General features: G+C 48.6%; 7 protein-coding genes across 7 annotated transcripts; 3 read left to right on the top strand and 4 right to left on the bottom strand.

Annotated features, from left to right (window-relative positions):
* Positions 1 to 1,203: 1,203 nt before the first annotated feature.
* Positions 1,204 to 2,041, top strand: N7532_011228 (DUF3431 domain-containing protein; the record flags this gene model as incomplete). The annotated part of the gene is made up of 2 exons (XM_056623719.1): positions 1,204 to 1,406; positions 1,459 to 2,041. 2 exons carry the CDS (start codon positions 1,204 to 1,206, stop codon positions 2,039 to 2,041), a joined length of 786 nt encoding a protein of 261 aa, XP_056468707.1.
* Positions 2,042 to 2,746: 705 nt separating this feature from the next.
* On the top strand, positions 2,747 to 4,304 carry N7532_011227 (zinc-dependent alcohol dehydrogenase; the record flags this gene model as incomplete). The annotated part of the gene is made up of 5 exons (XM_056623718.1): positions 2,747 to 2,909; positions 2,962 to 3,057; positions 3,113 to 3,340; positions 3,396 to 3,973; positions 4,026 to 4,304. The coding sequence occupies 5 exons, from the start codon at positions 2,747 to 2,749 to the stop codon at positions 4,302 to 4,304; spliced, it is 1,344 nt and encodes a 447-aa protein (XP_056468706.1).
* Positions 4,305 to 4,510: 206 nt separating this feature from the next.
* N7532_011226 (uncharacterized protein) lies at positions 4,511 to 5,591 on the bottom strand (the record flags this gene model as incomplete). The annotated part of the gene is made up of 4 exons (XM_056623717.1): positions 4,511 to 4,698; positions 4,751 to 4,995; positions 5,046 to 5,484; positions 5,537 to 5,591. 4 exons carry the CDS (start codon positions 5,589 to 5,591, stop codon positions 4,511 to 4,513), a joined length of 927 nt encoding a protein of 308 aa, XP_056468705.1.
* Positions 5,592 to 6,034: 443 nt separating this feature from the next.
* Positions 6,035 to 7,436, top strand: N7532_011225 (uncharacterized protein; the record flags this gene model as incomplete). The annotated part of the gene is made up of 4 exons (XM_056623716.1): positions 6,035 to 6,073; positions 6,141 to 6,242; positions 6,307 to 6,450; positions 6,501 to 7,436. 4 exons carry the CDS (start codon positions 6,035 to 6,037, stop codon positions 7,434 to 7,436), a joined length of 1,221 nt encoding a protein of 406 aa, XP_056468704.1.
* A 195-nt stretch (positions 7,437 to 7,631) lies between these two features.
* On the bottom strand, positions 7,632 to 8,821 carry N7532_011224 (uncharacterized protein; the record flags this gene model as incomplete). The annotated part of the gene is made up of 4 exons (XM_056623715.1): positions 7,632 to 7,935; positions 7,988 to 8,045; positions 8,108 to 8,391; positions 8,445 to 8,821. The coding sequence occupies 4 exons, from the start codon at positions 8,819 to 8,821 to the stop codon at positions 7,632 to 7,634; spliced, it is 1,023 nt and encodes a 340-aa protein (XP_056468703.1).
* Positions 8,822 to 11,090: 2,269 nt separating this feature from the next.
* On the bottom strand, positions 11,091 to 12,039 carry N7532_011223 (SDR family NAD(P)-dependent oxidoreductase; the record flags this gene model as incomplete). The annotated part of the gene is made up of 2 exons (XM_056623714.1): positions 11,091 to 11,917; positions 11,976 to 12,039. 2 exons carry the CDS (start codon positions 12,037 to 12,039, stop codon positions 11,091 to 11,093), a joined length of 891 nt encoding a protein of 296 aa, XP_056468702.1.
* A 3,333-nt stretch (positions 12,040 to 15,372) lies between these two features.
* N7532_011222 (ABC transporter permease/ATP-binding protein) lies at positions 15,373 to 19,781 on the bottom strand (the record flags this gene model as incomplete). The annotated part of the gene is made up of 10 exons (XM_056623713.1): positions 15,373 to 15,399; positions 15,459 to 16,955; positions 17,011 to 17,183; positions 17,233 to 17,797; positions 17,851 to 18,427; positions 18,479 to 19,080; positions 19,152 to 19,206; positions 19,261 to 19,376; positions 19,453 to 19,530; positions 19,584 to 19,781. The coding sequence occupies 10 exons, from the start codon at positions 19,779 to 19,781 to the stop codon at positions 15,373 to 15,375; spliced, it is 3,888 nt and encodes a 1,295-aa protein (XP_056468701.1).
* Positions 19,782 to 20,028: the final 247 nt, after the last annotated feature.

The raw sequence follows: 20,028 nt of genomic DNA, 5'->3' as shown, positions 1-20,028 counted from the left end.
TCACAATTCGCTGTTAATTATTTTCAAAACCAATCCATTTCACTCCCATAGTAAATTTTGGCGTCGACTACCATTATCTTCGTTCTTCATAATTTCTATCTGGAGCCGCGTAGCGGTATTCTTTGCGCTGGTTAAGCTGATCTCGACTTCAAAGTTTCAAGACCATTAGAATATAAGCACATGTACCGAGATATTAGCAGTACACCAAATGAACATTCGACTGAAAGCAAGTAGCCGGAGCTCGGCAGCCAATGGTCGCCGAAGGGGAGCCGCCGAAGCACTTGGGTGGCGCCCGACCGAAGATCGTCTCGGGCCGTAAACGGCACTGGCCACCCCCGACGTAAAGACCTCTGCTTTGTTGGCATCGAATCATTTGAATACTTCGTTACCATTGCAGGAAAAAAAATAAGCATGATGGCATCTTATCAACAACAATGAGCTGATTCAGGGAAATGAACGATAGCCGACTGTGTCAATTTGAGAATGTTCCTGAAGGTCCTTTTGCATGCTGCTGTAACCGTCGGCGGCCGCTCCGTAGATAAGGGACCCTTCTGTTGACGATCTCCGTAGACAAGCCACACAAGCGTGGAGAGTAGGCTCCCAAAACCCGAGTCAATGAAATTGATTTTTGTGCGTCGAAATTCGCCACATCTGCGGTCTAGAAATAAATTCTCGAGTTACATTATCCGTTTTCGTCCCCGAACGTGGCCAGAAACGTTGTTGTGAGGAAACAGATATCGGGAACCGCGCAGCAGCTACCGATTCCGTCACGCCAACTCCCAAAACGTCCAGTCTCGGAACGAAGATGGCGCGACCTGACCGAGCGACCTGGAGCTGTCCACCGTGGACAGCCTCTTTATTACACTGCTCACCCAGTTACGAATTCCTGACGACGTGGGGATCCTTGTGTGACGGTCAGCAAATCTAGAGGTTCGATCATGTACAGGGCAAGCTCGTCATTCTACTTCGCGATGCCATTTCGCAAGCCTGTTCATGGCCTCCGGAGAGTCATATTACTTCTTATGCTGCCGGTCACTTTTATTGCCTTGCGTTATTACATGCTGGTCCGAACGGAATGGATGTCGAATACTGTGAAGGCGCAGGCGGAGAAGATGCAATTCGATAGCTCTCAAGGAGAAGGTATGTCCATCGTCCTTTGTTGTCTTCGCGGCCGCAGGCTTATCATTCAAAGATTCTTCAGACATGGTGGAAAGGCATAAAATCAAGGTTCCCTTAGCAAAACTGGCTGGCACTCCTTCCAAGGATCAAACACCTTACAACCCCATGGGAGACAGTCCCTTACAGCGTTATGTTCCGCCCCACGAGACGGCAGAGGATGTGACCATTGTAGCTGCAAAGGCAGGCTCAGAAGACACAAGCTGGATCTACGACTTTTGTGACGAATAGTATGAAATACGTCCCTGTTTCATTCGCAATTGCTAACCCACACTCTCATAGCCGATGCACTGCCTACCTCTACTCCCTTGACGAGAACCCCAGCGACGACTTCTTGACCCCCTACTCCCGACGAGGCCACGAGGCGAGCGCATACCTCACATACATCATCGATAACTATCAAAACCTCGCACCGTACACCATCTTCATCCACGGTCGTACCGACCAATGGCATAATGATGTGGCAGGTCCGAATACCAGGAACGTCCTTGCGAACCTCCGCTATGAAGCTGTCAGCATAAACGGATACGTGAACCTGCGTTGCACAAACCGGCCTGGATGCCCGAGTACAATGCATCAAGCCTTCCCCGTGGCTATCGATGAGGACTACCAGTACATGATTGATCAGCTTCCTCAGATCCTGTGGGAACTTCTGAGAATTGACCCCAGCGAGACTCCTGATGATATCGGCCATCAGTGCTGTGCGCAGTTTGCCGTGAGTCGGGAGCGGATTCAGGAAAGGCCTGTGGAAGACTATATCCGGATCTTGAATTGGATTGCGAATACAGACATTACTGATAATTATGGTCTTGGGTGGTTGATTGAGAAGCTTTGGCATATTATTTTTGGGATGCCTGCAGTATAGTGAGTATCTACTTGCTGGTCCAGAATGTTTCAGGGTTTCGGCTAACGGTTTACTTTTACTTTTGAAGCTGTGCTTCCGAAGCACAATGTCGCTGTGATATCTATGGATGGTGTGGCCCGAACCCCCTGACCAACAACGAAATATTGACACCAATCGCGTAAAACCTATTTTCAACATTTTCGAGCTAGCTAGAACATGTACTTTACCTACCTAGTTTCTTTTCTTTTTATTTTTCATTTTTTTCGCTGATAGAAACAAATAAACGCACATCATCTATCACGGCGTTAGCTCCGCCGGTTGATGCCCGGCTCAGAATGGAAGGAATTTTATTGGTCTGGTTTTTCAATCCCATTTCCCATTATGCGATTCCCTTCGCATGTAGGCCGTGCAGATAAATCTGCCAGCTTTCATTACCAGTACGTTCAACTCCTGCACAGGCGCTGTCAGGTATGCTTCCGGTCCGATGGCTTCACGATGATGTCAGCGGTTCACGAGCCATCAAAACCACCCCCTAGCTTGAAATCAAGGTTAGAATGTTAGGAAACCAGAAATTCGTGAAGCCTTCAAACCTGAATTATGAACAGGTTTATGATGTGAAGGGTTTCTCGCTTGCTTAATTGTAGACTCCTTACTTGACATATCAAAGTTCTCGGAGCCATCCGTCCCTAACTCGCATTTTGCCTCTTCAACTTTACCATCTACAAAATGGCATTCACGCAAGCTGCAAACCTGGTCGAGAAAGCAGTCGGCCATGGCGATAATGCCTCGATCCATACTGACATCAGCAACTATCAAAATGAATATGGCATGGAAACCGGAGAAAAGGTCCTAGCTACGACATGGCAGGGCAAAAACACCGTCAAACTAGGTATTCCCGCGAGAATATTCCTGAGTTGGAATCGCAACTGACATTTCATCAGTGGAAATGCCAAAGCCGAGGGTCGTTGATCCAGGCGATGTGATCGTCAGGGTGACAGGCAGCACGCTTTGTGGAAGTGATCTGCATTTGTATCATGGTAAGCCTTTGGCTAGCCGACTGACCGTGAGTGACAAGCTAATGAATCTTGATAGGGGTTATTCCGCAGCTCCAGAAGGGCGATGTCTTAGGACACGAGTGCTGCGGTGTCGTCGAGAGAACTGGCCCCGAAGCAACCCAAGTCAATATCGGTGATCGAGTAGTCGTCTCTTTCCCAATCGCTTGTGGCGACTGCGAGAATTGTCGAAACGAATTATATTCTCAGTGTGACCGGACAAACTCGAATATGATTGAGAATGCGATGTACGGGAAGCGCACAGCGGGTATGTCAACAAGCGCTCTCGTCCTCATCACACAAGCAGGTGCTAACCGAAGTAGGTATGTTCGGGTACTCGCACTTTACTGGTGGATTTGCTGGTGGCCAGGCGGAGTACCTTCGAGTTCCCCACGGCAATGTCAATCTTCTCCCTATTCCTGCCGAAGTTCCTGATGAGAAGGCACTTTATCTATCGGACGTGATTGCTACTTCCTGGCATTGCGTGGTAGATACTGGTGTCAAGCAGGGAGACGTGGTAGGGATCTGGGGAGGTGGGCCAATTGGGCAAATGTGCGCTCAATTCAGCTTCTACCATGGGGCTAGTCGGGTGATCTTGATTGATGGTGGCGACGCTGCGTGGAGATTGGACTTCGTCAAGAAAAAGCTGCCTAAGCTTGAAACGATCAATTTTACCCAGCTACCCCGAGGAGAGTCGGTCACATCCCAAGTGAAGAAACTCGTTCCTAGTGGACTTGATGTTGCTCTTGAGTGTGCCGCTGGTGAATACGCCAAGGGATGGGTGCACTATTTCGAGCAAATGCTCGGCATGGAGACAGATACATCCGAGCTATTAAATGAGATGATTACTTCTGTCCGCTCGTTTGGACGAATTGGCGTGACGGGAATTTATGCCGGATACGTGAGTTAACTCATACAATTTTCAAGACCAGTGCTAATGAACTTGTTGACAGACTAACCATTTTAACATTGGTGCTCTGATGGAGACCGGTGTTCGGCTCATCGGGAACGGCCAAGCTCCAGTACACAAATACTGGAAGAATCTCATGGATCTCATCCAAAAGAATGAGATCAATCCTCTTGACATGGTCACTCACCGGCTACGACTTGAGGATATCGAAAAGGTTTATCCTGCATTTGAAAAACGTCAAGAAGGAATGCAAAAGATTTTCCTTCAAACGAAGTACTCGAGCTCACCTGCACCTGATGCCCCTGCACTGAGTACGATATGATTGGGATGATAAAAATACATGTGATGATGGTATGGATGGTGTGATATTGAAGTAGTGGCCTTCGGCGAATTGGAGATTTAAAAAATTTGCAATTTATTTATTTCTAATGTGCCTATATGTAGGACTCAATCTTAAGAACACAAACGCAGAGGATGAATAACCCGAGTAAATCCGCATACATAAAGTTAGTTGTCTAAACTACCAAGCTAACCATTAACCACAACACCCCCATTGGGATGAAGACATTGCCCTGAAATAAGACTGCTATCCTGGCTAGCCAGGAACACAAAGCAAGTGGCAATCTCACTCGGCTGACCCGGTCGGCCCATCGGAGTTCCACTAAACTGCTCCATCGCATTGGTATTCATAGTTGCCGGGATAAGGGGAGTCCAGACTAGAAGCCTTTAGCTTGATTCATGTGGAATGCATGGGGATGTAGAACATACCTGGGCCGGGGCACACAGCATTGACCCGAATTCCGTTCTTCACCTGCTGGTTGGACAGACCTCTAGTAAATGAAACCAGAGCACCCTTTGTGGAGGTATAATCAAGGAGGTCTGGGCGTCCAATGTAGGCGTTGATGGAGGCGCAGTTGATGATGGTTGAGCCATTCTTCAGATGAGGCAGTGTATACTTCGAGAGGTAGAACACCGAATAGATGTTTGTCTGGAATGTAGAATCCCATTGATCCCTATATGATTAGTATCATCAGAAGCTCTTCTTGGAAAAAGTATTGCTCACTCATCGAGATCCTTGATATCCTCGACCATATTTTGAGTCCCGGCATTGTTGACGAGAATATCGATACCGCCGAGCAATTCCAGAGCGATGTCAACTACCTTCTTGCAGTTCTCCTTGGTTCGCAAGTCCAAGGCAAGAGAATGGCATTTTTTGCCAAGTTCCTCAACTCGTCTGACTGTTTCCTTGGCATCCTTCTCTTCTTCAGGTAGATAAGTGATAAGGCTGGTGGCGCCTTCCATCGCATACAAAATGGCTGTGGCTCTTCCAATTCCGGAGTCACCGCCAGTTATAATAGCCTTTTTGCCCTCAAGCTTGCCTGCTGCTTTATATGTTTGGTACCCAGAATCCTCGGTCGGGAGTTTGGTTGAGGTGGGCTTCGGATTTTCCATTTCATCTTGCAGGCCGGGCTTTTTGTGATGTTCAACCGGGATTTGATGTCCTGTTCGCGATAAGTAAAATCGTTTTGGCTTCATAATTGTAGAAGCACTTACCCTGCTGGAACTGGGCCTGAGGTCCCCGAGAAGTTCTTTCTACTTCCTGTTGCATGATTAGATTATGTGTATTTCACAGATATGAAGGTGGTATTCTCGCGATGCTGGCTGAGAATTTATCAAAATATTATGCCGAGTCCTCTTCTTCCGTGTATATGACGTTGGTTCCGCAAACAAGGAGAAGCTCACAGAAGCTCTCAGTAAGAAACTTGCCATCATTTCCTGACGCGTTGAGTGACAATCAAGGTTGGCCAATCACGAGTAGTGGATCATTGCTGTTCCGGTTCCGTGACCGGATGTATGAGGCTAGGTTGTGGGCCCGAAACTTGTTTTGCGGAGGTTGGATGACGAAAATCCGACTCATCCGGTAAAGTACGAACTGATTTCATGCTGTGTTGAAATAGTTTAAAGAAACCATGCGGAAGTAACTTTCCAAATATTTAATTAGCAAAAAACAGTTGAACAAATCAAAAGTTATCCTTTCCGGATATTTTAACAATGGCCGATACCGTTGTCCAACTGAAATGCGAGTGCAAGGTAAATCGATTCGGGTGCGAATGGGTTTCACCAGTTTAATCGTTCTCTTATTGATGGCTGTGTGTAGCATGATCCATGGGGGAAACAAGGCAGTAGCTCTCTTGCAGGGCGCCTGTGGTCGCAAATTCCTGGATCAGACGAATTGAGCGAGTCAGATACATATTCGGAGGTTCGTCGACTTCATGACTGATAGGATTGTCGCTGTTCCAGTATTGATGCTCATCGTTCGACAGATGTGGATGGGAACTTATCCCACCGCCCCGTCTCGACTTGTCTCCAATGACGAGCTTTTGTCTTCCTATCTCAAGAAGAACCATGATCTGGTCGGAAATTCCTTTTTTAAACGATATAATACGGAAGTTCCTTTCCTACCCAAGGTAGGATTTGCCTGTATCTTCTAGTCGACAACAGAAATTAACATTCACAGGTTCTTTCCTTCCAAAAAGCTCTCCCATTGCAGATCCACCCCGACAAAAAGTTGGCCGAGAAGTTGCACAACAAAGACCCCATCAAGTTTGGCGACACCAACCACAAGCCCGAGATTGCCATCGCGCTTTCTCGATTCGAACTTTTTGTCGGCTTCAAGCCCCGCGAGCGTTTGGCAGAAGTATATGGGCTGAAGCCCCTAGAGAAAATCGTGCCACAGGACAAAAGGTCCCTAGACGAGGAGGTCCTGCGAGAAACCTGCCGGACACTGTTGAGTCTTCCCCCAGAGGAGGTTGCAGACTTGATCAAAGAATTGCAGAAGGTACCGAACTCGGAGCTTGGGAATCACCAGAATATCCCAGCACTCTTGGATCGTCTGAGCGAACAATATTCGGAATTCGACAATGGCAACCTGGTCGCCACCCTGCTTATGAACTACATGGTTTTAGAACCGGGGCAGGCCATTTGCGTCCCAGCAGATAGCATTCATGCGTACCTTTCTGGCGACATTCTCGAGTGCATGGCGCGCTCCGATAACGTTTTGAACACGGGATTCTGTCCTCGGGCTGATCGTGATAATGTTGATCTGTTCGCACAAGCGCTTACATTCAAGCCGCAAGGTACAGACGCGGCTTTGCTGCCCGGACATCCGAGCTTGCTTGGCTCAAATGGAAGAACCACCAAATATGCTCCTCCAATCAGCGAGTTTAATGTCTTGTATCTGGATCTGCAGCCGTCGCAGAATGAGACACATGCTGAGTTGCAGAGTCCGAGTATTTTTGTGGTTACCCAAGGGTCCGGAAAAATGAAAATCCTGGGCGAAGGAAGATCTGTTGACCTGCAAGAGGGAAGTGTGTATTTTGCAGGCCGAAGCGCCAAGCTGCAATTCTATTCGGATGACGGGTTGAAGCTGTACAGGTCATATGCCACGATTTGAATGAGCCGCACCTTCATGTCATTGTGCATGTCTGAAAAATTTCATGTCTGCCGTCTGAAGGGTTTTATTGGGAAGCACATGTTGAAATGCGCTCGGATGAAACAAAATAAATAGGATACATGGTATATGAAAACGTCCTCTATGTGATATTTCTATTAATAAAAATGCATTCACACGTCAAATTTCATGATGAGTCTAGCTCAGGGTCGCGAGACCAGAGCTGTCGACGTTGCCGTAGATCCACTGGCTGAAGTTGCTCGGGGCGGCCATATTGCAGGGGATGCCAGAGTTGTTCTGTCCGACGATGTTGGTGCACTGGAAGATCTCGTGGTTGACTTCGGTGTCGTAATAAGGCAGGTCAAGAGTGGAGTTGACGCTGGTGACGTTCACATTGTCGAAAGTGATGTTGGGGCAGGAAACCCTCATCGGAATAGTATATAGAAGAAACGATGTTGAACCGAGAGGTGCCGCGAATGTTCTGCCACTTGACGTCTTCAATCTGCAGAGTCGAGGTGTTGCAGCCCTTGTTGGAGTTGGCAGACTAGACGCACTGCGACATCTGGATGGAAAGTCTGACGTTGATCATCTCAAAGTCCTTGAAGGTGAGTTCTTGACAAGACCAGTGCCACCGCCACCCCAGTCATCGTTGCTGGGGGTGTATATACGGGTACCTTGCCAGGTCTTGATATAGGCACCATCCACCGCATTCTTGATCGTGACGTTCTCGAAGGTCGTGTTGGTGTTGTAGTCAGGCATGTCGAGGTATTGCCCGATAGAGCCGAAAGTGATTCCAGTGCCACCCTCGCAATAGGTGTTTTTTGCGTGGAGATTGCTGGTGTTTCCCTTGGCAGCAATGCAGTCGTCGCCAGTGATAATGGTAGCGTTCTCCACAAGGAGATTCCGGCTGCGCCAGGAGTTGTACCCATCGCAGTTCATAGTGTACCATTCGCTGTCACTGGTGGCGTTCACAAAGAGGTTTGTCATAGACACATTCTGGCTGTCCCAGACGAAAGTGCCCAGAATTGTGGCTGAATGATTTTGAGACCATCAACATGCAGGTTGGTAGAGTTGTAGAACGTCATGCTCATGGGCCGTCCGGGCTGGTTCGACTCATTCCTGTTCGCGTTGTACCAGGCCTGACCACCGCCATTGTAGAAGCCGCCCTCGCCATAGAAGTTGACGTTGGTACCTCCGAAGAGCCATGCAGTGACCTGATCCTGCAGAACGACACTGAAGGCATGGGTTCGCCAGTAGGGAATATCGGTAGAGAAGCGCAGTTCACCGCGGAGGTGAACATCACAGTTCAGCAGATTGGTAATGTTGAGCATGGTGTTCACGTGGAAGACATTCTCAGAGAAAATAACGGTTCCGTTGGTACCGCACATGTCAAAGGCCTGTTGGATAGACGGGGAGTCATCCACGGCTTGGCCATGGTGAACAAGCGACTCGGGGTACAGGGTGCATGTCGTCCCCTGGTTGTCAACCCAGGCCGACACAAAGCTAGCCCAGAGGGCGATAAGCCAAAGGTTACATCACATCCCCAGTCCTCAAGGGTTAAAAATTAGCCTCCATATAAGAAGTGGATCCTTATAACTCGAGAGCTCCACCGAAACACCGAGATTTTTCAAGACATGCCTGAAGAGCCTTTCCCTGGGCCCCTGTTGGATGCAATAGGCACTTCCATGATGTTGTTTTAAAGGACAAGAATCATGGTATGATGTCTTTACCACACCCTCGACGGGCTGCTCAATAGTATGTTGGCAAATTGGCAAAAAAGTGGCATGGCGGCTTCCTGTACACAACAAGAAGGCTGCTATTCAGTTCACAGATTTCGGATGCCGAGAAGGCGGGGTGCCTGCCACCAGGAATTTGACGACATGCCTTGTAAGCTTACTCCACACCCCGCCCATCTTGGCAGCTTCGGGGTATTCTTTTCCGTCGTAGCAGCACGAGCATTCGCACTGGATCTTTCGGCTTCCTTGGCAGAGATTGTCCGTTCGGAAATGGTTGGTTCCGAGATCACATCCGAGAGTGCTTCTTTCCTGCAAGTATGTTATGCTAATATGAAATGCACAAACATGGATCAACAAGTGGTTGCCATGGATGTGGTAGTTCACAGCCTTCGAGTGGCTGTTGGGTTCAAATCGACTTCGCGCTTGTGTTGGGTTTTAGCTTGGACATTGAATCCCAGGCCAACGGTCGGGGAGGGGCAGCAGAAAAATGGATACCTGGCAAGGATCCCATAAACCTTTCGGAGAAGGCGATTGCTTTCGAATAGAGGGAGAACGCGGGGAAAATGAAGATTGGCAGAGTGAAATAAAGATCACGTGTCATATAGGTGTTCGTCGTTGTCCCTTTCCACTGATTTTAGAGTACTCTCGTTTGTTGCGGTCGAGTTGCAGTTTTAGAGTGAACAATTTGAAGAATCCGGGAAATCGCTATGACGGGCAAATTCTTCGCCCAAAGTTTCAATGTCTTCCAATGCGCAGCTTATTATACGCCTATCTTCTATATTGCTGCCTACTTAAACTTCACAGCATTGAGCAACACGTGCAATGCCATTGGAGAATCTGGCGTTGGCTTTGTCGTAGAAAGATTGGCAGTGTTGACTTCTTGTTGACAGCCCTTTTAGGTTCTGTTTCAACCGCTGGGCTTTGGGTACCCAGTACAGTTGTCGCAAGTTCAAACGTGCAACCAGGAAAAGGTCTTTCTATCGTTTTCACTATCCTTTACGGGTTGTTCGCTAGCGCATATATCGGGCTATTCCCAACCAGGTTGGTCGAATTTCTCGGCGACAACGTGCCAAGGATAACTGGTATAATGTATTTCTTGCAGTGCGCAGCTGGTTTTTCGGTCGGAAAACCAGTTGCAGGTGCCATGTTTCTATCAGTAAGTGGAATACTGACACTTGAAAAATACATATACATGGCCGTGTTCGTGGGCGCATTGATGGTCGCATCAACCACATCGGTTTTCTGGGCTCGGCTGGAGATGATGATGGAGCGTGCGGGGGGTGTGTGGAAATGGCAGTGGAGGCTGTGATCTTGGGAGCGCACTTTTGTACAAATTTCCTTAATAGACTGATAGACTTGCATCGTTCGCAAAATAACGTGATTTTGGAATTTTGAATGCGCCTTCGATGTATTAAACAGCATTATACAGACCGGGCAGAGTGGGCAAGAATCCTACCCATTGAACAAGCAATTCAATGAGTTTAAACGAAATGACAGGTCCCAAAATTCCAAATTTTTGAATCTAAAAATAAAATACTAACACTTACAACAGTAACTACTTTGTTGGAATCACAATAAATCGTTGACTGCTCGAGGCAACAATTTCCGGAAGGGGCGCACTGAGTGATGTCACACAGTAGAGGGTCAACCCATAGGTATTTCGCATCGGTCCGCAAAATACATTTATTATTGGCGCGCGGCTCATCAGGGAACTTAGGGCAGCACCGAATGTCATGTTTATGAATTTCCTTAGTGACTAAAGCGCCCTAGCGCCAATGCGTTCCCGCTATCGATCTGCATCCTATGTTATGAATTCCACGGACATCGAATTCTACGTCGGATTCTAGGATTCTTTCTCACTAAAGAAATAAATCAATTTTGCCCCGTAGAAGGAAAGTGCTTAAATATTGTACATGATATTTTACACAGATCCAGCAGCAAGAACATATCCTCCATCGACAACAACAGTCTGACCGTTGAGGTACTGGTTGGTGGCTGCGAAAAGAACAGTGCTCGCCATATCCTCATCCTTGCCAGGTCTTCCAGCCGGGACCTTCTGCTCGTATTTCTCCTTTGGAATGAAGCTCTTCTGCTTTTCATCACTCTCGTTCGCTGTCATCTCACTCGGGAAGACACCGGGCGCGATATTGTTCACTCGAATCTTCAAATTGGATGTCATCACCTCATGTCCCAGCATCTTGGTCAGATGAATCGCGGCCGCCTTAGAAGCATTGTATGCAAAGTGGTGCTGCGAGAGCTTCACAATGCCCGAGATTGATGAGATATTGATAACAGTACTCGACCAGCCATGCTCTTGCTCTGAACCCTTCTGAAGTAGCGGGAGGAAAGCCGATGTCATGAAGAAGAGCTGCGAGACATTGGTGCGGAAAACGCGATCCCATTCACCGATGTCGGCGGAGGGATCTTCGAATAGAGATTTGCGAAGCTCATTGGGATCTTCGTGCTCGGTTGTTTGGGTGCTGCTGGAGATTCCGGCATTGTTGATGAGGATTGAGAGGAATTTCTCGCGCGAGCTTATTTCTTTAACGAGCTTGTTGATCGAATCTTTGTTCGTAATGTCGGAAGTAATGGGGATAATTTGGCCGGAGATGTCTTGGTTATAGAGTTCTGCGACTCTCTCGAGCTTCTCTTCAGTTCGCCCTGTGATGTATACTTTCGCACCATTCACGGCAAGGGCCTGGGTGGCCATGAGACCGATTCCCGAACCACCGCCCGTGATGACGGCCACTATTCGATTATTTTTAATGCGTACTCTTATAAATTTCCCAAGTAGCAGGGCACTCACCTTTATTCTTCACATTGAATAGGTTGTGTAATTGGAAGTTTTGATTGATCTCTTTGGCGGCCATGGCTGTCTCTGACTTGGACGGTCGGAAAGCTGTTGTTTTATAGGCGCGAGAAGTGTTGGCTGTAACTGGAGCCGATCTTGCTTTATACTCCGTGACGGAGTAAAATAAGCCTGTAAACTGATTATGAGACTGTTGTCTGAATACAGAAGTCTGCCTCAGTGATAGAAGAAGGCGAGCAGCCATGATGAGAATGTGGAATTTATAAAAACCGTGCAACGAAAAATATGGTTAAAATTACAAAATCCAGCAATTTTTCAAATAAAGCAGGTTTTCAATCTCAGCGTTTTGGCACAGAAACCGGCTGAAGGTGTAGCTATCCCTTGCTTGATTATCCGTTTTGGGATCATTTGATCATTTCATGCTTATTGGAAGTCTTGGCAGAGCTGCTAGATCAGAATGACGTCGATCAACCAACAAGCCAAACATCTTGTCCACCGCAACCTAACCAAGCTACCAAAGCAACGAGTGAAAAATATAGAATCGCAGAATCCGTGCGGCTTTCATTGAGCCCCTTGGCGCTTGTGCCCGAGAAACGGGGCTCATCGCAACAGGCCGAAGATAGCTAACAATCGGCCCAGCAACCAACTGCAAATTCCCCACTTCTCACCACCTTCTTCTAGTGCCCATAAACTGACAGCCAGATAATTCTCTCTGTGATTCCCAGATTCCTTCAGGTACAGGGAAAATATTCTGTGGCCTGATATTGTGTACAAACCCACCTGCGGAAATGATACCCGTTCACATAGATCTGGCATCGAATGCTGGAGTCGTATCAGTGGTGTTTTTGCAGGTGATTGCACAATTGATATTTCGTACCGAGTCGGCATGTCGATAACGAAAGAGTTCGCGTAAAAGGCTACGCTGGGACTATCAAGACGCTCCATGGGACCTAATTGGCTGTTCTTCCAAGAGGAAATAGGCGTGCCGGGTAGGTAATAGCCATTTCGCTCAGCAAACAAACCTCTTTTCGATAGCGTAGCTGCGGAGTTCCTGGTATTTCCGGTGGACGTATCTTACCATCGTTCAATGGACCGCGAGTGCGATCGCGATACGTCTCTCCGCCGAGATTGCCGGCAACTTTCCAAGAAATGTCTGACTTGCTGTGGCCCGAAAGCTAGTAATTGAGAATGTGGGATTTTCATATCGCTCGATCCAGTGAGCAGTTTTCTTCGTATCCCATATTGTCTATTAAGATGGTGAAGGCATATGTCTGTCCTTTCTGCGCGGGCAGAGAGAACGTTTGATTTCAGGAATAGGCTGTGATGGCACCAGAAAAGGTCCGACCAAGGTCTCTCTGAGCCACTCTGAGTGGCGAAAGGCCGAACTGCCTTGTGTTTGCAAATACAAATTTTCATTTCCCTTGGACTCGAAATACTCGCGGTAGATGAGGTTTTCCGGATGGAATCCGTAGTCTTGAGTCGTGCAGGGACATCGGGTTGGTAAGGTTACGCCCGGTGTTGTTGCTGGCGGCAAGAGATGCGTCTCGCCACAAGATGTCATCGTAACTTGGAGAAGAAATAATTGAGTCGAAAGTGTCATAGGGAGACGGGAGACATCTTGGTTTGTTTGCTGGCCTGTTTGAGCTTCGGGGGAGAGAGTCGATTCTCTTCCAGCTGATCTTTGAGAGGTTTGGTAGGATATTGTGGGCTCCTCGAAGTCCTCAACTGCTTGAATGATGCCGCCAGAGCTTTTCTTGAATTTGGTCTGCTCTCCATTCATAATCAACTTCTCGGTTCGATGGCTGGCCCCGATGATCTCTATCTCTGTAGTGGTGCTAAAGTCGCTAGACAGAGACACTGTGTTCTTCGACACATTGATACTCCGCACCAAATAGCCCGCTTTCACGATCGGGGACGAGGAGAACGACTTTCTTGTTTGTATAGTTTCCTGAGATAGGATTGCTGGGTAGATCAACAGACCAATAGTTGTACGTTAAATAGCGACCTCTGTTCATTAGCACCGTTCTGACTATCCCAGTCAGATAAGCTCACCCAGAAGATACACATCAAGTCCATTTTGACAGCTCAACAATGACTCTGGGGCTCTGCACTTCATACTGAATGATAGTTGAGTCTTTTTTGCTGCCAAATTTGACCACATCTGCACTCCCCTCCATGACGGTTGCATCACCACCTTTCTCGATTGCGAGTTCATGGACTTCTGCGGGACCACCATAGACCACAGTGCAAATACTCCCTTGGTATGTCTCTCCCCTTTCCCTAGAGAAGCACTCAGTCTGCATAGAATGAGACTTAGTTGAATCCCAGGGACTTCACCTTCTGGAGGACTTCTAGGCAGAGTCCGGGTGCTGACATCCGGAGGGGATGGGATTCGCCCGAGAAGAACATGATCCGATCGCCGCGGACCATAACAGAGTGCTATAGACGTTTCATTAACTCTGAATTGTTGAGTTCATTGAGCAGAAAGCTCGCTCACCTCGTCCCATGTCACGATATCTTTGGAGCCTCCTCCGAGTGATGCTTCAAGTGCGGCATTCTGCCGGAAAAAATGCTGCTACCAATGTGATAGCAGCACATATACCTCCTTATGCATTGCAAACTCACACTTAATAGTCACGACTCATCACAAGGTATTTTTGAATATTGTAATCGTGTCGAATAGAATAGATGTCCGAGTCGAGAGATCTCGAGAGTAGACGGCGGACTGAACATGAGACCCTCCGTGCCTGGAGAGTGCCAGTATTCCATCTCCGATAAGGGAATCCGACGCACCTCGGGGCATTCTTCAGCGAATGCAATTACACGGACAGTCAACGTCGTAGCTTGGTGCTTAGGCTCTTGGATATAGGAAGATCGGCGTCCCCGCACTGACAGTCTCGGATTCGATGTCTCTAAATCGTTGCTTGGTTTCGCGGGGCTCTTGCTTCCTGGTTATGGGTTCTGTCATCACTTCATTTCGCAAGCTCGGACAGTCAATGGCCAGATGGGACCTTGGTGCCGGATCTCGTGTTGAATTTTCCCGAGCATGATCAGCGGTGTTCATCTTTGGGCTGCTACAGGCGCTAGTACAGACAAATGCACCTCACATCGGATGGTAATCGCGAGTGGATTGCCTTTGTATCTTTGTGGTGGCCTGGTACTTCTTTGGAGGCATGGAAACAGTATGGAGTGGAGAGATGGATGTCGAATAAAGAAAGAAGGCCGCCATCGTTAAGGGAAGGGCCGTTTGCTGCCCAGGGCAGAAACGCGTCTACGGGGCGAAAGATAGGATTTTATTGACAAAATGCTCAAAAGTCAGCCCAGAGTGGCGATGAGTAGAGCGGCGATTATTAATTTCTACACATTATCTATACAAGGCTTTTGCGGGCGACATTCACCGATCGAGCCCATTCGCTTGACACTATAACAAGCAAAAGTCAGTAAACAAACCACTGCATTCAAAAGGGAGGTGATACAAACCATTTGCCAATACATCCCCTTATTCCGCAACAGCTCGTGATGTGATCCCTGCTCAACAATCCGCGAACCCCTTCCACTCTGGCTCTCGCCGAAAACGAAAATAACATCCGCTTTCTGGATAGTCGCTAGTCTGTGCGCGACAGCGACAATCGTCATGCTTCTTCGCGCTGCAAGTTTCTCCATAGCAGCTTGAACGATCTTCTCCGACTTTGAATCAAGACTTGATGTGGCCTCGTCCAAGAGGAGGAGAGACGGTTTGCGGAGCAAGGCACGCGCGATGCAAAGTCGTTGTCGCTGGCCTCCGCTTAGAGCCGTTTGGGCTTTGATTCCTAGCTCGGTGGAATAGCCTTCTGGCAGAGATGTGATGAAACTGTGAATTTCAGCATCGGTACATGCTTGTATTAGTTCTTCCTCGGTATATTCGGAACTGTCGAGTCCGAGGGTGATGTTGTCACGGATTGTGCCTTCGAATAATCGCGGTTCCTGAGCCACCAGTGACAGCGATCTCCTGTATGATTCATTTTCGAGGCCGCTGATGTCTTCGCCATTGATGAGAATAGTTCCTTTGAAAGGACTGTAGAATCGCTCGAGCAGGGATATCAGCGTGGTTTTGCCGCAGCCTGAGGCACCCACAAAGGCGACGAATTGGCCACTCTCAATGTTCACATCTAAGTTAGTGAACAAGGGGGTTTCTTGAGACGCGTATTTGAATGCAAGGTCCTTGAACTCTATACGAGCGCCGGACCGGGAGGACCGATCCGGGATCCGCTTCTTGATGTCATTATCAATGTCGTTGGCAGTCGGGCGGAAACCCAAAATCCGATTGGCAGACGCTGTAGCCTGTGCGATATTCGGTCCAAAGCTGAAGAACTGGCCCGCTTGCTGTCCGCCCATGATGATTGACATGTACACGATGTAGAAGGATGCAGGTTCATATTCCCTCGATGCGAGAAGCTGGCCACCATACCAGAAGGTGAGTGCCATGGCGCACAACTCAACACTATCAGAAAATGCAAATACCAGCGTAGCAAGCCAAGCTTTGCGGAAAGCTTTGTTTTGCTGCTCTCTCAGCATTCTAGAGTATCGGTCCAAGATGGCGTTTTCCATGGTTAGCGCTGATACAGTCCGGAATGCCTCGATGGCTTCCGCTGCAAACTGGGAGCTGCCAGAGTAGACCTCTGCATTCATTGAGTCGAACTGCAGCTCGTATCGAATGCGCATAAATGCGGCGAGGAACACGCAGGGGAGAGCGGCAAAGACGGCGACGAGACTGAGTTTCCAACCAAAGGAAAAGGCGATTGCGATGCAGCCGAGCATACTGCAAACTGAAATCACTGGGAAGACTCCGTTGAGTCCGATCAAATCTTGGATTTGTCTGGGGTCGGTGGCTAAACGTGATACCAGCGAACCGGATGCGTTGTCATTCAAATCGTAGAAGGGGACAGGCTTGCGCAGAATGTTTTGGAAATACTCGTTCCGGCATGACGAAGATATTTCCTGGGAATATGGCGTTAGATAAGAATATAGTATTATAGGAATAGGCTAAACTCACGACAGAGAGTCTACTAGCTGAGTATCCCACGGCAGAATAGCATGCTGCGATACCAAGGGATAAGACAAAGAACATCAGCGACCAGAAGTTAGCAGCATCAACCAGTTTCTGGCCCTGATAACTGAAGACGTTGATGATATGCGCGAATAGCCAGCTTTGTAGGGGGAAAGCAGCTGATAAAAAGGTTAGCCAGGTACAGCAGACTTGAACAAGAAGACTCACCTGCAGCTCCCATTATCCCCACGATAGCAGTAAGACAGATAAACCAATGAGAGCGCGCCTCAAAGATGAAAAGCCCAGCACTCCTGAAGAAGCCACGATTCTTATACTTCTCCTGCGTCTCATCTTCGGATCCCTCGATAACGACGCTCGTAGAATGATCGAGCTCCTCCTTCAAGGCAGCAGTGACCTCAATCGGGTCGGCCTCGTCCTCAGCATCAATATCAAGTTTCTGCGCATTGACCAGGTCACGATAAAGCCCATTTTCCATCGCCAGAAGCTCATCATGTGAGCCTTCTTCGATGTTGATGCCTCCTCTGAGGACCAGGATTCGGTCTGCACGGCGAACGGTGGATAGTCTGTGGGCGATCACGATTGTGGTGCGGTTTTCGGAAACGCGATCCAGCGCCGCTTGGACGATCTTCTCTCCGCGGACATCGATCGCGCTGGTCGCCTCATCCAGGATCAGAATCTTCGGTTGCTTCACGATACTTCGGGCTATAGCCAATCGCTGTTTCTGGCCACCGCTCAGCTTGACGCCGTTCTCTCCCACCACGGTCGCGTATCCCTATGAAGTTAGATCCTTGAGCTGGTAGTACTTCAGGGTCATCTTGGACATACCTCGGGTAGGCGCTCAATGAACTCATCCGCGAATGCTTCTTTGCAAGCGTTCTCCACCAGACTAGCTTTCACCTCGTCAAGCTCATTCTCCCACTTTGTGCCAACCAGGCCATACGAGACGTTCTTGAGAATGGTATCGTTGAAGAGGAAAGGTTCCTGTTGCACAAGGCCGATCTGAGATCTCCACCACTTCAGGTCCAACTCTTCGACGCTTCGTTCACCCACGAAGAGCGCGCCTTCTTGCGGCGTATACCATCTCTCAACCAGGGCGACAATAGTACTCTTTCCAGATCCAGAGGGGCCGACGATTGCCGTGGTCTTGTTCCGTTCGAATCTCGCATTCAGCCCCATGAGTATTTTGCTGTCTGGTCGGGCAGGGTACGTAAACTCCACATCTTTGAAAATGATGTCGCCTTGGACCAGCATTTCCGTGTCACGGATGCCGTCGTAGGTTATCCTCTCGGAGTCGATGATTTCGAAGAACGACACTGCCGCGCCGGCGGCCTTGGAAACCATCATCAAAGGCGAGGCGATATTTCCGAGGACGCTTACTGCAATCATGATCGAAAAGAAGACTCTAAAACCCAATTAGCAAATGAAAACTGAGGCAAGGGACAAATGGACATACACAATAACGGTGTTGATGTTGGCAATGTGGCCCTCACGGAAGAGCTTCAGGCCGAGCCAAAATGCCAGCGAGTAGCTGACATACATGGCGAAGAACATGAGGCCGAACTGGGCGCCCATGAGCAGGGCCATGCTTCGGCCTCGATTCCGTGATTCCTCGACCCAGCTTCGGTATTTCTTCGACAGAGGCGCCTGGGCACCGAGCGAGATGACAGTTCGAATCGAGCCAAATACCTCTGCTGCAATTGCCGAATGCTTTTCGTCGGCTTTATCCACCTTCTGCTGGACCTTGGTAACGGCGGGTAGTGTAATGCTGCAGACGACGAGGATGAACACGATAGCGGAGCTGGTGGCGAGAGTCAGGGCCCAGGAATATTTGAAGGCGATGATGTAGGCAGCAATTAGCAGTGCGAGGGACTGGAATAGGATTGCTAGTTTGTCCGAAATGCTTTGCTGGATCGAGTTAGAGAGAGTGGTGATGGCATTCACGACTGTGCCGACTGAAACTTGGTCCAGTTTGCTGATGGGTAGGGCGAAGAGAGAGGTCATGTATTCCAGTCGCAGGGCTGCTGAGACTCGCAGGCTGATGACGCGGAAACAGTACTGTGTCGAGTTCGGCGTGTCAGAAGGATATTCTGGGATATTTTCTTTGACATAGTAGTGAGGAGCTTTACCATGGAAAAATATGTCAACGTAAACTTGGCGATGAAAAGGTATACAATGTACAAGCTAGAGTCATCAGCTTGATACACTCACAAATATTTTGGAGATATCTTTGCTTACCTCAGTCGGCTGACTGATGCTTTAAAGTCAGCTTGGGTAGTCGAAGAGCCTGGCGTGAAGAATCCTGTAAATTCGCCGACCAGATTACCGAAAACGATATTCATGATAGGTAGCGGCTGATCAATGGTCAGCACGGTACTCATTTGGATTGATGATAGCACCCGTAAGAATCTTTGCAAACTGCACACGTACCACGCCGGAAGCCATAGAGCAAATGAGAGCGACTGCGAGGACCAGCCGGTCTTTCCTGGTTGTATACGAGAGGACTCTCTGAGCTTTCGTTAGTACCACAACCTGGCCAGCCAAGCTTCTTAGTAACGCACAAAATAGTCCTTGAGCGAGGCAGACTGCTCGGCAGCATTTTTCTCCTCGGTCTTCTCCTTCGAATCCTCAGCGACGTCGACCACCTTGGGTGTTTGATCACCCTCAGGCGTTGAAGGCAATGACGGTTCTCCGGCCGAAATCTGTTTCTCCGGCACATCTGCGAGTCCCTTCGAAGGACCTGATGATGGATCTCCCATCGTTCGAGGTCGATATCGGTTGGCTGTGGTGGATAAAACTCATTTCGGGAGGGGGGTGTCATTCGGGATATATATTGAAGATTTGCTGGAACCGGTCTGGACATGTGTGCACCGTCTTCTGGAATACGGAGCATACCGTAATCAGACTAGCGGCTCGGTCTGGGATGCGTGACAGGCTGCAATACGAGGATTCACCAGCACTAGGCTGAAGTCGAGTCATGGCGGCGGGTGCTGCCTACTTCAGCAG

The sequence above is a fragment of the Penicillium argentinense genome (assembly GCF_028826775.1).
Source record: "Penicillium argentinense strain IBT 30761 chromosome Unknown utg000011l_segment0_segment0, whole genome shotgun sequence".
In the NCBI taxonomy this organism is placed as follows: domain Eukaryota; kingdom Fungi; phylum Ascomycota; class Eurotiomycetes; order Eurotiales; family Aspergillaceae; genus Penicillium; species Penicillium argentinense.
This window is presented reverse-complemented; position numbering and strand designations above follow the sequence as displayed.